Genomic DNA, 15,208 nt, shown 5'->3' with positions numbered 1-15,208 from the left:
CAAGGTACTTGAGATCAAGCTGTTCATATTTTTAAAGCCAAGAAACCTACCATCAGTCAGTAGTAGATAAAACAATTTTCATACAACCATCTATAAAAATGCACGAAACTGTGAGTCATACTCAACATTACTGGAGTGGGGAATCATTTCTGATTTTTTTTTTTTTTTAACATTTAGAGGTGTCTTCTCTGTTGTGTTGATTGTTTGGCTTTCTGGTACCTCAAATTCAAATATAATCCATGCTGCCCTCCCAAGCCCATATCCATTGGCTGTCCAGCCTGCAAATTAATTTTGCATTCTCAGCACATAAAATCACTTTTGTGATCTCACTCAACATATCTGTTCATTCACCTGCAGCTTCTGCAGCTCCTTCATACCCCCTCCCCCAAGGGAAACACACATCCATGCTGTAATTCCCCATGATAGGGTTGGTATTAGAACAAAGGAGACCAGTGGTACTATCAGCGTTGATAACACTGCCACAAATAAAAATCAAGTTATTATTACTGTTACCGTTTTTTTTTTTCTTTTATTTCACTTCTGTACCAACCCTTGCAGGACAACAAGAAACAGTAGCTGTAGAACAGACTCAAAAGGGTTATCCATAAAGACCATATAACCATTTATAACCATAAAAGCCAGTAACAGTGCTTCTGAAATAAGCTCAATTTATGATCAAATTGAGTCCCACAGTCCTTACAGACCTGTGACAGACATGAAATAAAAATTCTTGGAGGTTGCAAGCTCTATATAAGAGCACTGAGTCATTCAGTCACGTATGAGACACTTGAGTAGTGCTGGAAACAAAAAGATGTTTAAACTTCTCTTCTTACTCCCACCCTCCTTTAACCTCTCTCTGAGAACACGACTAGCTAGAACTAATTGCAGATGCTAATGAGCACAGTGGGCAAGATGGGAATGGTGGCTCTCAGCAGCTTGCAAGTGCTGGGAACTCTTGTCTCCCAGCAATGCTTGGAGAGCTCCACTCAGCCGCAAGGGGAGGGACCCCTGCCCTTGCCCTGGTCTGTACCCTCAGCACCTCTTCCCAGGGCCTTGCTCCCTTCCTTTGGCAGTGTACCCCAAAAGGTGCAGGGAGCATACCCCTAACTACTCCCTGCCTGTCTTACCCATATTTGTTCTGCACTCATCAGAGTTCAAAAATAAAAACTATATCAGCAATTTTTCCTTACCAGTGAGAAACAGTGCATACAGAAAATACTCCTGCTGCAGGAAGCAGCTTTTTTTTTTTTTCCCCTTTAATAAAAATCAAGGTGACCAAGCTGTTTTAAAGAACGCTTTCAATCCAAAACCACAAAAGAAACAGACAAAAAAAAATCCTAGGTGATGGTAAGTGTAGAGGTATTTTTGTTGCCACACAGAGGAAGTGCTCTACAGCTTTGCAGCCCTGAGTCTAGCATGGTCCACAAGCCAGCGGATGATGCTGCTTGGCGTAGAGAAGGCTACAGCAAGCGTGAGTGGATGCGATGAACATGAGATCCAGTAGATGCCAGCGAGTTTTGTTACCATAACACCAGGGTGTAAGAAACAAGTGGGTGGTGTGTGCCAGCAATCAGCTGGGAACACAGTGATTAAGGTGGGCTAAGCAGGGACTAGATGCCAGTAGTAAGGGGCTGCAGGAAAGCAGCTCTGCTCTTCACCATTTAGCAAGGAAGCACAGCTCAAAAGTACTGGGAGCTTTGGGGTAGAGTGAGGTTCATCTGTCCTGTCCTGTGGTAAAGTTGTTTTAGGTTGCACTCGGAATAAAATTGCTCGCTACCTTTTTGGGAAATACACTATGTTTTAATTAAGTCAGGCTTGCTGCTGGAGCCAGTCCAGTAATTATTCCCCTCTGAGTCAGATAACAGCCCAGAGCATTTTGGGATTTATTGGAGGCGATGCTGTAAATTAAAAAGGAGACAAACTCATTAGTTTGGTAGATAGGATGCAAGCCGATACCTTCTATGCTGGCCAAGGGAAAAGTGAGCAAGGAAGCTACCCCCCTGCCATGAGTCAGTTCAGAAAGGGGCTTAGCTTGCAGTCTGTGTGTCTAATTGATGCCTGGAACATTACGGGCTGTTTTCATTGCAAAGTTCATTCCTCTTCAGTTAGCTTAGCCTCAGTAAAAGGGGGTACTCTGAGTTAATGGGGAAGCAATGTCTTCACTGTAAGGAAAGAGATGGAGGGTTTTATTTTAAATAAGGATTGTTAATTCAGGCTAATTATCCCACAGTAAAAATACACCTTTTTTGGCAATGAAGGCAAGTTCTTGGAGCAGCATCGGGTAACTGTACTCGCTATGCTAATCATAACTGCTGCCTCTGCCTTCTGACAGTCCAGGCCAATCCCTTCAGCAGAACAGCATCAACATACTCGAGTCAGAAGTTTTTGTGTATGGTTGGGATTTGAGCCAAGGGCAAAAGTTGAGTTATATTTCAAGTTAACTCTGCAGCAGAGAGAAGTCTGGAGACAGGGAGTGTTTTGCTGACCAAAGCCAGAACAGGGAGTCCTGAAGACATGTGAAGTACTTCCTTACTTGTAGGACTTCATGTTGGTGTTAAATTACTGGAAATGGTGCAGGATGGAAATGCAGTTCAATAGAACTATGCGTAAACAGACATTTAAGAAAAAAAGGTTTACATTAAATACTGAATCTTCTGTACTTTCTCCCTTTCCAATTAAATCTTAGACCTAAACCCAAATTTAAAAACAGTTCTCTCTTATGGCTCAAATCTTTCAAGACAAGATTTCCTTTACTTACGCACCCTTGCCATTCTCTCCATACACCTCAGTAAAAATGGTTCTTTCGCCACCCATGCAATACGATTCAAATTCAAAGTTGATTACACAATTACTACAATGGCCTTCAAATTAGTCTGTAGCTGCTGTATGAGCAGCCTCTGCTATCAGCAAGGAAGAAAAGTGTGGTTGGAATATAGTGCTTAACTATTGCCAATGCAGAAGAAACAAGGACTATTTAGATAAAGTGAGGATTGTCTTTTACTGTTTAAGACAGTGAGGTCTTGCGGAAATCACTGGAGCTCTTAGGGACTGTGACATTATAAGTGATAATGATCTATTTCCATCCCTCTAATCTGTGCTGGATCCACACACAGCTATGAAAAACAGCTTTTGTCAATGCTGTCGGAAGAAATGTCTGAGTGGACACTAGAAGCAGGTCTAATAAATAATAAGGTGTGTGTGTGGGGGTGCTTTTCTTTCCTCTTTCTTTCCTTCTTTATTTCTTTCTCTCTCTCTTTCTTTCTCTCTCTTTCTCTCTTTCTTTCTCTTTCTCTCTCTCTTTCTCTTTCTCTCTTTCTCTCCCTCTCTCTCTCTTTCTTTCTTTCTCTCTTTTCTTTTTTCTTCTTTTTTTTTTTTTTTTCACAGCCTTTCGAAGGCAGAGTTGCTCTTTACCTTTTTAGGTAAAATGCACCCGACAGGGGATGTACTACAGTTCATCATGTGAAACCTACTTACGCTGACAGAAACTAGAAATAAAATGGTTTTCCCACTGCAAGAGTATCTTCCCACGTAAATTACCATATCCAGCCTGTTCCAACTTAATATCAGTTTCTTTGTGATAACATGGAGTTGCCAAGCAACAGGGAAGACAGAGTCACAGATCTGGGCAGTCAGTCAAGCGCTCATTGTCAGTCCTGCTTCTCAGAACATTCTTTTTCTAGACTTCACTGCAATTTTTTTCCATATTTCTTCCTATCCAAAAAAACATGGTCCTTCTTTCCATTTTTTTAGTAGTGCTTGGGAATGCTAGGGCTTATTTTTTTTAGAAAGATACTATTTCAATATCCCAGCAGAAATTTCAATCAACCAATAACAGCAGCATACTTACATAATGAAAATGAAGCCTGGGATGAGACCATTTACAGGGGGCTGTATTTATTTCTTTGAAAGGTTCATTAAAATCTCTCTAATTTGTTAGTATGAAGACTTCTTTTCCATTCTTGATATGCTGACTTCCCTTTTTTTGTGTGTTTTGTTTCCTACAATATGCTAACTTGCAAACTAGGTTGCCCACAAAAGCATCTAGGGACATACTGTAAACTGGACAGAGATAGATCAGCCCCATTTTCCTTTTGTTTTCATGACTCATTGGAGATTTTCATATACAGCCGCACACGCAAATACATGCCAAAAGCTCCAAAATAATGAAAAAAAAATACACATTAGTTTAAAAAGTATATATATTTTTTCTCCTTCCTGCATATTTTAAGAGAAATGCTATTAGCTCTGTTCAGTCTTAAGCTTTTAGGAAACTCAGAATTAGTTTGGTGGTCGTTTAATGTGCTGTGAATTTCTTCTGAAGGAACTTAACTCTCGAAAACGTTACTTCAGCAAGCTTGATGAAACGGGGAGTAAAGCATCTTATCCTAGGTTTAGTGAGCACTTCAGCATAAATGTTAAAGTGGTTTTGGAGACCAGACATATGATTTGGTACCTGACATGATCTTTCTCTGTTAGTTTATTGTGCCATTTTCTAGGGTGTTTCATAATCATTAGTTATTCAAAATTCATTCACAATTGACACCAAGAAGCATCTCTGATTGGAAGGCTTTTTTCTTTTTTCTTGTATGATAATTTCTCCTGTACCATTCCAAAATGATATACATACATTCTGTATAACTATATAATACCTGCTTATCCTGAACACATTTGTACCATCAGTTTTTCCTATAGCTATTCAAATATTGGAGCAATATTGTTCAAAGTCAGCAGATGGCACTGATACACACTGTCTCAGTTTAGGAGAAAATCTGCATGAGATTTTGGATACAATATTATAGGAAAGAGAGAAGTTGTCCTCTCACAGGAGAGAGAAAAGGAATAGTAATATTATTTATTTTCCCACTGATGTTATTTCTATATAAGTACACAAAAACACACTTCGGAACTAGGAACCTAAAAGAGCTAAACTGCTCATATACATACAAAAATTTTTAAATTCCATCAGTGTCTTCTACAGTGGCAGACTATGTGATTATTTGCACTTAAAATATGGCAAAGAAACTTGCAATGAGTCTGTGCGATATGACACATTCCTGTTACTGTCATACAATTAAGTAAAGATGGAAGAGAGCAACACTAAATAGAATCGCTGAAGAAAATTCAAAGGGAGAGAGATTATCCCAGCTACTGAATCACTCTCAAATTACTTCCAGATGTCTGCTAATGCATTCATGATAACTCTTTTCTATTTCTTTAAAAGAGACTTCCCAAAAATTATAAACCTCAGGAAGAATGAACTCTCAACAACTCTTAAGATCATTACAAGTATTTGTACATGTATACAAGCAACAGGAAAAATAGATCATCATATCAGTTTTTCTTTATTATATAGATATTTAGTTGTAATTTTTATGGCAGTATAGAGTTGTTGGGTGTTCTGGGGCTTTATCAGTAATACTATTTAAATCCAAATAAATTTCATAGATCTACTGCTAATAATGTAAAGTATATAACAGGGAAAATTTTACTTGATATACTTCATAACCTTTTTTTCTAAGTCAGCATTTCTGAGTTTTTAGAAATTTGATGAAATCAAATAGAGATAGCTGGAATGGGTTTGGTTTTTCTTTTTAATATTTTAAGAGAAATACACTAAAGAGGTTTGAGAAAAGATCCTTTAAAACAGATTTTCTTTTGTTCCACTTAGTTAGCTTTGCATGTTTATACCGGCAGACTTGGCTTTTGCTCAGGTCACATTACTGCAATCCTTTTCTAATTAAAAATTAGATATTCTGAAGATTAAGGATTCGGGAACATTCAAATATTTGTTTTCAAGTGACACAGTCTGCAGCGCAAGCTGTTCTGATATATAAACCAGCAGCACAGTTGGTGATGTTATTTTTACATAGCTACATAACTATTTATATGAAACTTATTTGTATTGTATTGGGATTGTTTTATTAATAAGTGCACAATAAATGTAAATATTTTATCACTATTCATTTGCAATGATAAAACGTAATAGAACAGAAAACAGAAAAGGACAGGACATAGTGGTGACAAATTTGCCTTTTCTGATCTCTAGCAAATTATGGCAGGAACTACAAAACTGGAACTTGCAGGAAAACTTTTTATTTGCTTGTTTTTAATATAATAAATGTTAAATGTGCTTATTTACACTGCTCTAGGCTTAAGTCTTGTTTCCATACATTCAAAAACAAAAATATTCATATCCTGAACTAAACCAAAGTAAATTTACTTCACATCTCTCATTGACAACAGCCAGCATCAGAGGCCATAAAATGCTAAGCAGCACCTATGGGTGACAAGCCTGAGCACCTCCCACTTCAAAGATGGCAATAGGCTTCCATTTCACTGCTGACAACGTACCATAGAGCTTCCTGAAACAGCAGCACATGATACTATTTTTTCTTCACCTTTTACTGCTCTATCAATAGAATGTGGGCATCAACAGTCCACAAAGCTTTACCCACCAGAGGTGACTCAACTGAGGCAGCCATTATTATGGTGATCTGACTTTTTGGGCAGCTATCAGATGATAACATTTTAGAGTTGGTATGACCAAAGAGCTGATGGATGCTGAACATAAACAGAAATCCAAGGTGAAAAGGTCACTTTCTTCAAGCTGGGTGGTTACTAAATGGCAAGGCCTTCAGAAAGAGGATCTAACTTAGGAGTCATACCATGCTCCTCCAAATTGCCAGCATCATGGCAAGAAACTTTTCCCCAAGCCTTTCCTGGAAATCTTCCATGCTAATCTGCACAAATTGAAAGAAATCTTTCCTTTGTTGGAGAATAAAAGTGATTCATTCACTGCATAATTTAATGGTCTGAAGAATCAGGTGTTGGAGACAGAAAGGCATGTAGAGGTAATTGAGTCTGAAATCATTGATCTGGAGAAAATGGAACCAGAGTATAAATCCGTTGCCAACTGTAATCAAATCTTCTGCTCACAGAAGGCATAGAACAAATGGAAAAATACAGACAAGCCAACATTATCTGAGCTCTGTGCTGCCCAGCTGAAGACTAGGATGGAAAGGGATGTCTCCCACGGGGACCTGGCTATTGTCTTTTGCAGGATTTCCATAGACCCAGAAAAAAAGTGGGCATCCAGAATGATTTCCTCTAAAATAATAGGACTGATGAAAAGCAAACTGTTGGTGTTCTTTGCAACTAGAGCAAGGCAAACAGCTCACAGTAAATAATATTTTCCCTGAATAGTAATGTCCTTTTTGGGACACTAATTTGCACAGAAACTGTCAAGAAACACATTGTTATTTCTACATAGTTACTGTTGATATAACTTACTTGACAAGTGGTTTAAGGGGATATATTTTGGCATATCTCTTACTCATGAAAGCCTTTGATGGAAAGTGGCTTTGAGGATTAGGTAGGTTAATTAAAAAAATAAAGACATTCTGATTATAACCCCATGTTACAATTTTATTCCCTGAATAAAAGAACTTTTAGAGTCAGGTTTCCAATTTAAAACACCTATGATATTAAATTCAATATTGTTTACTTTCCCTTTAAAATCTTCAGCCTGTTAAAAGAAAAGAATTTTCTCAACTATGAACAGTTCATTTGACAATGTTGGTTAACTGTGAATCTGCAACTGTAATCCTCCATAGGGTGATCAACAGCAAGCAGAATGTATTAATTTTACCAGCAGGCTATGAGAGAGATCATGAAGATGCTACTTCATTCTATAGGTTTGCTAATTTAATGGATCCACAGACTGTCTGACACAAATGATGTTCAAAAAAGCCACACACAAAAAAAATATATATATAAATATTCAATAAGGGGAAGTGGGATAAAGGCTACTTCTGCCTCCTCAGATGTGACAAATAAATAATTGAAGAGCGGTTGCTTTGTGTGTGGTTGCTGCAGTTTATACAGTCATCATTTAATAAATTTAGTAACCACGTTAAATATATCAGCAAGTAACAGGTAAAAGATTATCACTGCATCAAACAACCTTTGTATTAAGCCTTCTAATAAAAAGAGCATAATCTAGGAACTTCAAAATTGTCTCAAGTTATAAAAGAAGGGATATATACAAAAGAGCTTCCTTACTGTATTCCTGAGGGCAGACCCACTATCTAACGCAAGGGACACAGGATAGTCATTTGGAAAACTGGGATACTGGTTTAGCTGATCATGTATGTTTTGTTAAACGAACTTCTTTTTCAACAAATGGGCTCCCATGTGGTGACTCTTGAACCTTCTAATTGGCATTACATTCCAATTATTTGATCGAATGTCTGGTTGTTGTTTTCATAATCCTCCAACACATTAAAACCAGTGGCAACTTTGTCTTTAAAAGTGCCTTCATGGTTGCATCAAAAAGATTTAGAAAGTGACTTTAACATGGCCAAACCCACAGTCCCTCTAAACTCCCCCTTGGACATTTCACCAAATCAGAGAAAATATAAATCTGCTTCTCAGAAGAAAACAAGTCTGAGGGGCTCCAAAGTGCAAACATTCTGACCCTACAAACCTCAATAAATAATATACTGAACTGCAGGACTGGAAACCAACAGAAAGCTAGAAAAAGACCAATGTGTATAATAGAAAGACCGCAATATTACTGTAAAAGCAGAAACTCTATAAAACACACAAGTGGAAGAAATAGATAGCAAGCACAAATAATGCTCAGTAAAAGTTTGCTAGAAAATAAGATCATTTTGTTAGGGAAAGAACGTAGCGTCACCAAAGACAGAAGATAAGCAGGAAAATGTAATAAAGCTAGGTATTTACATCTTTTTAATTAGGAAATTGGTTGGCATAATTAAATCAATGAAGTATTTACATGATCCATACTGATAAAAGAGAAATTCATTGGTCTCCTATGGTTTTCTTTTTTCCTTTGAAATTACTGAGTCAAGTTTTAAAATGTTAGGAGCGAAAATATTGATATCTTCTCTGTGAATGTCATTTATTCATACAGAAACTTTACTCCTCAGTGTGCAAGGTAACTCCTAATTCCTTGTTATCATGTCATGAAACATTAGTGGCCTAATTTTCTTGATTGCATTAAATTCTTTTGGTCGTTGTCTGACTGATGTATATATCTGTTGAACTAATCATAAAGGGCTTTTTCATTCACCTACTGCCACCTTAAACAAAAAGATCTGACAGATGATACTCATGTTGAAAACAAAGTTTAAAGTTTCATAATTGGCTGAAAGATAATACTTGATTTTCCCCCCATCAGAGCACAGGAGTTCCTTATTAAAAAGTAAGGACGACTTCTTTGTTCAGTAGAGTGCAATACAGTGTCAAATTAAAGAATTGTTCAAATATATCAGATTCATAGAGGCTAACAGCCAAATCAATTGGTGTGTGTTTGTAAAGCATGTGGGAACTGAAACTGGGGACATGGGATCCAGATGATAATTCTTAGACCCGGTTCTGTCTCAGGGAAGAATTAGTATGCTGACAAATTAATTGTAGTTATGGTTTCCCTTATTGCACTGCTATGGTACCCTTGTTTAAAGTATTTAAGATAGCAGAGATTAAATGGTCCAGTTCTCACAGGAAAAAGATTAATAAAAGGACAAAATTATTACAGTGTTGTATATATATAAAATATTAGGACCACATCAACTATTCCAATTTCAGGTGTTTGGTGAGCCAACACCTGAGCCAACACGTTATTCCTAAAAATCGACCATGTAACAGCACTCCAAACTACCAGTAAACCAATTAATTTTTCACTAATAACTATCAAATCTATGATTCTCTGTAATACCTTGCAGGTGTGCAGGTGGGGAACCTGAAGAACACAGCATATACATCAATTTATTTTTAAGTTGAAAAATACAGGTTTATGGGACAGGTAGTATGGTTTAGGAGACAGCTCTGCCTGCCGGGATGTTAGGTGAGGCATTTAAACTTTGGCAACAACATCTACTTTCCCACCTTTCATCTGCCTTTTTTATCTGGAGAACAGACTATAAGAGACAGGGCTCTCTAGCACACATTCTGTACAAACAGGTGCTCAAGGGGACTCATTATATTAATGTGAGACTATTATTTAAAAAAAACAATGCTGCACATGGCCACATCTATATAGAGTAGGGCAGTGATGAAAATACAGCCATGGAATCCTCTGATCTAGGAACAACAAAGCCTGCTTTGAAAGAGCAGCCTCCTCACGAAAACAAGTCTGCACATATCGTGTAGTTTAACCACATCACTGCATGGTACGACTGCTCACATGTATGCAGTACAGTTGCAGTGGAACTGTGTGCATGGAAATAAAAGCATATATGAAATTGGAGAATGGATGATACCTTGGATTATCACTCAGGTTGCTGCTAGTAAGACACCTATTACAACTGTTTCTTGTACTTTTGCCACATAAAATTTAATTCCTGCATATTAATAGGCAATTTAGAGCCTATCTTCATGGTAGCACAGTCACAGTTATTTTTTCTAAGTGTGCACTGATCTGTATTTTTCATTGTAGAATTTTATTTTCCATTTTATCTTGTAGTGTTTTCTGCTGTAAGATATGCTGAACGTTTTGGTGGTCCATTTCTGTTTCAGCTGCTCAGACTGTTTCTATATGATCAGCACTCTGTCTGCTCAGTCCCAACAAAACCGTTTCAAAATTGTTACTGAAAATGCTAAACACAGGTTTCAGCATAGATCTCCATGGGATATCACCAAGTTCTCCCCATTCAAAAAAAAAAAAAAAAAAGAAAAAAAAAGGCCATTTATTCCAATCCTTTAAATTCTAACTTTTAAGTTATGTTTGTTATGTTTGTATCTTCACTCTCAACTAGTCTCTAAAAATTATTTGTTGAAATCTGTCTCCAAAATGTCTTTATGTCTAAAATACACACATATTGACCTGATCATTCTTATCCATATGTTTGTCTTCACCGAGTAAGTCAGAAGATTCATCATGTGTGACGTTCTTTTACAAAAAAGAGTTCAATTCTTCCCCAATATCATGTCATTTCTCTTTATTATGATTTCAATTAATTTCCTTCATATGGAAATCAGATGTATTAGTCTGTTCCTGCCAAATTCAGCTCAGGAGTCCTCTTAAAATATTTAGTTGTATACAATCTTCCATTCCTCTGATTCCAGGATTACAGATCACATAGTTCCTCAATTCTATATTTTAGTTCCTTCAAAGCTCTTGTGTATCTGCCATATGATCCCATCTTTTGTTTCTTTTTTTTCCCCTAAAACTTCTCCAAACTTTTCACGTTTAAAAAGGAGCCCACAGATGTATCACCTATTCTAGACACAATTATTTAGTGCCTGACTTGTAAAAAACATTCCTTCAATATAGATCAAGTTTTCCATATACTAAAGAGAAATGAAAGATCATGAACAAATTAGGCCATATTTTCTCACATTAGCTAAGTTGGGAGGAGGTGGGATCTGAAAAGTCTGAAAAACAGATCTACACATAAGCAGTAATTTAGTCACTCCAGTTACCGTGTTCACCTGCTGAAAGGACTGTTGGCAGTGTGCCATGTGCCTTAATGATGTGACTGCCAATTCTGTTCTTGGTCTCCAAATGCTCCCCATGGTTTGTTTCCAAATAGGTGTTTTCATATGTAGTAGAGTGTCAGGTGACATTTGATTGTAAAAGCAAAACATTCAAGTATCATATGAAAATTTGAAAAAGCAGCCAAGATTTGTCTTATACATCTCTCTAGCTGGATGGCATACAAAATAAGAAACAGCAACCCACTTTTTTGCCTTGTCATATGGGCAAGATTATTTCACAGTTAAAGTAATCCCCACTTCTTGCATCTTAAAGCAGGAAGGTTTGTGCAAATATTCATGTTCCTCTAAGAGTAAGAGCTCTGTTTTGAGACAATATGATACATGGCAGGAGTTTGTAATGAGGTATTCTTATAGAAAAAATCTGTGACCATATTTATTTTGCAGCTGTGAATACCCTACCGAAGTGTACATGAAATAAACTATTTTCAGTAGTCCTTGTTGAGAAACCATTCTTTTTCTTAAAGTTCGACATTTAGGGTTGACAGAAAATGAATATTCTTCTAAACACATTACTGTAACTCAGAAGACAGACTCTTAGCCTTAATAATAGCAACAATAACAATAACAATAGTGTTGTGAGAAATAACAATAACAATAGTGTTGTGAGAAATAGAATATATTTCTAAATGTCAGTAATGGTATTTTTAAACAAAAAAGGCTAGCAATGTACTGTAAATATGTGCTATGAAGAACATTAGCATGTAGTTGCCAGACAATCTCAATGAAGTATTTCATTATTCAATTATGAAATCATCATGCTTGATATTATTACATAAACTCCAGACCTAATGCAGAGCACATATGAGAGATTCCAAGCAGCCTCTGTGGTCCTCATTAACCCTCTGCCAAGCAGAGTTTACAGATAATTTTTGAATAAATCTAAAGGTTGTACCTAGCTGTAGACCAGTTTCTATAACATTATTCTTCCCTCATTGTGATGAAAACATGGATAAGGTGGAATAGAAAACGTTGATTTCTGTTCTTCTCTAGACCACATAGCTACACACCCATGTACCATTTTCAAATGAATTAGCACAAAATGTCATTTATGGAATCTTCCTTTAAACACATCTGTTTTACACCTGTTTTCTTGATGTTTGTTTCTCTATATCATCTCCTGATGTTCCAAATATTTGCTTTTTCATGGAAACTTTCAGCTGGACATATGAAAATATATGAACAATCTTCCTACCTTTAGCAAGTAAGCTTGGCAGTCACTGACATAATCATACTCCAGTCCATCAAAGGTATAATAATGTCGATCTCCATAAATAGTGCATACAGCTGGACAGGGGTAACTAGTGCAATTGAATATCCCTCTCCGACAAACACTGTAAGGAAGAGTAACAATCAGTATCTTCTCATAGCATTTTCTTTTCTATTTTTCAGACCTTGAAACACAGAAATATTCTGTGGATTGCTTTTGAAATTCTTGGTGACACAGTGGAAGAAAAGTGTTGAGTATTTGGCCATCAGCACACAGATACAACAAGGATCCATAAGAAATTAATACAAAATCTTAAAAATGTTATGACTTATGCAAATATTTTCCATCACTGCCTCCAGTAGAGCTAAAACACTCAATCATAACATGCTCATTCATAAAACATCAATATTATATTTTTTCTTAAGAAATTTTGTTACATTTTCTAAGACGTAAACAGCACATATTCAGTGCAAAGGACCTTCAGTTGCTGCCTGTAAGATTTCAGGGTATCATACAAGTATGGAATGAGTTTAAGAAATAAATGCTCATACTTTGAGGGATTACTTTACCTGCCAGCTATATTCAGAGACATGCTTGAATATGTTCAAAAGTAGCAGTTCCAAAAATTATGAGAGCTTCTGGTTGTGCATGTCTAAGTTTATAAGCTCAATCAATTTGTCAATAATGTCTTCAGCTAATTAAAAACTGCTAGACCAAACTTTTAATATTTTGATAATTCAATGTATATTAAAGTAAAGACAGATATTTTGGCTAGCAAATTATAATGGATGAAAAATTGTTTTGTGTCAATGTGAGTCAGATTTTTCAGAAAAGATGCTGGTATTATCCCATTCTCCAGTATTAATGCTTTTTTTTTCTTTTTTTAATTTCCTTTCTATTTTTATTGCCCATTTACTTCCTTTACAGTCCCTCATGCTGAATGGTAAACTCACACTGCAAACAGTCCCATTTCCAAGGCGCAGCCTATTTACCACTGTGAGACATTTAATTTTCCTTTTTTTCTCTCTGGTTCTCTTTCCTGATAATCTATTCCCAAAACACCAAATGTCTTTTCTCTCAGAGATTACCTGATATGTGTGTAAAAAAACATTTGTTCTTGACGGCTTTTTAATTTCAATACCCACTGCTTCCTTTGTATACCTGAAGAAGTACTCACCCAAGCCTATCTATTCTTCCAAGACTCTTATTGAGCTTAATAACAGATATTTCTTGCAACTGTTTATAAACAAGCACATACATTTTTGATTTTCAATGTACTCAACACATTTTCTATGCCAGTTTCACTCTGTGACTAGACTGGGATGATTTGGAAGTACGCAAAATGCATGCCACTCACCAAGTGTAACAAGGCGTAGCTATCACTTCTCCTGACAAAAATTCCCTGTCTTTCCAGGTGCATGGACAACTGTCAGGAATATAACATTTCCCTCTGTGTTCAGCCATCCTTTGAAATAAAAGAATTATTAAGATGAAAAAAGTAAATTCATAAGTATATCAACATAGATAAATGCCCAAATCACATCAAGGGCAACTGGCCTTGCATCCAGCCAGGGACAGTTGTTTCAGCAGCAAAAGCTGCCCAGATCAAAAGGTGTCCTCTATGCACAGCTGAAGACCTCACAAAGCCCATAGTTATGGCTCCTCCTGCTACCTCAAAGACGGGATGTTTGTGTGAGGCAGCAGTTTCTCTGCAAGAGCACAGGTAGTGTAGGTACTCCTCCCTGCAAAATGCAACTGCAAAACCAAGTATCCTTCAAGGGCAGTGTCCCACCTAACTACACAACATCCTTGTGTTATGCATGCTGCTGAGGCCACAGCTGGGCTGCCCTTCCCTCTCTGCTGCTCCTTTGTCCTCATGTACCAGAGAAACAGCCAGACTGGCATGCCTGCACCTCTGTCCAGAGCAGCAGTCACCCTGTTCTGAGCACAAGGGAGTGAGTCAGGCTATGGCAGCTGTTGCAGAGTTGGCAGAATGAAAGAAACACTGTTTACAAGGAGCAGTGCTGGAGGTTACCTGCCTACACCAGGGAAATGGAAACAACTAGCGAGGTTAGACCAATATGCTGGCATTTAACGCATAAAGTTGCAAGTCCAATTAGATCATGAACAAGTGACCTAGAGATGTGGCTAACTAGTTTTTGCTGTCTCCTGCTTTCCCACTATTTGGCAGCATTAACATTTTAAAAATGATACACTGCTGGTGTTGCTCTGGAGGGGAGCACTTTCTGCAGTTGTCACTGCAACTGTTGAGAGTACAAGCAGAGGGTTTTTTCCTCAAAGTATGATCTGTAGATGCTTCACTTGAAGCTAAAGCTGAAATTAAAAGGAATACACAGATTAGAGTTTTCTTCTCCTCATAATTAATGGTTTGCTAAGGATTAATTAGTTTCAAGTAGAGTCAAGTTAAATATTCAGAAATATGATTAAAATGGGAAAGCACTAGAATGGATGCCTTAGGAA

At 37.1% G+C, this 15,208-nt stretch overlaps 1 protein-coding gene across 1 annotated transcript in view; it reads right to left on the bottom strand.

Annotated features, from left to right (window-relative positions):
* The window catches only part of OTOGL (otogelin like), a 96,143-nt gene that overhangs the window by 46,721 nt on the left and 34,214 nt on the right, over positions 1-15,208 (bottom strand). Inside the window, exons 24-25 of the mRNA XM_050713222.1 lie at positions 14,085-14,192; positions 12,713-12,851 (exon numbers count right to left, since the gene is read on the bottom strand). Of these exons, the coding sequence (XP_050569179.1) occupies positions 12,713-12,851; positions 14,085-14,192 (247 nt within the window). The remainder of the gene's footprint in view (positions 1-12,712; positions 12,852-14,084; positions 14,193-15,208) is intronic.

This window comes from Cygnus atratus, chromosome 1 (assembly GCF_013377495.2).
Source record: "Cygnus atratus isolate AKBS03 ecotype Queensland, Australia chromosome 1, CAtr_DNAZoo_HiC_assembly, whole genome shotgun sequence".
Lineage (NCBI taxonomy): Eukaryota > Metazoa > Chordata > Aves > Anseriformes > Anatidae > Cygnus > Cygnus atratus.
This window is presented reverse-complemented; position numbering and strand designations above follow the sequence as displayed.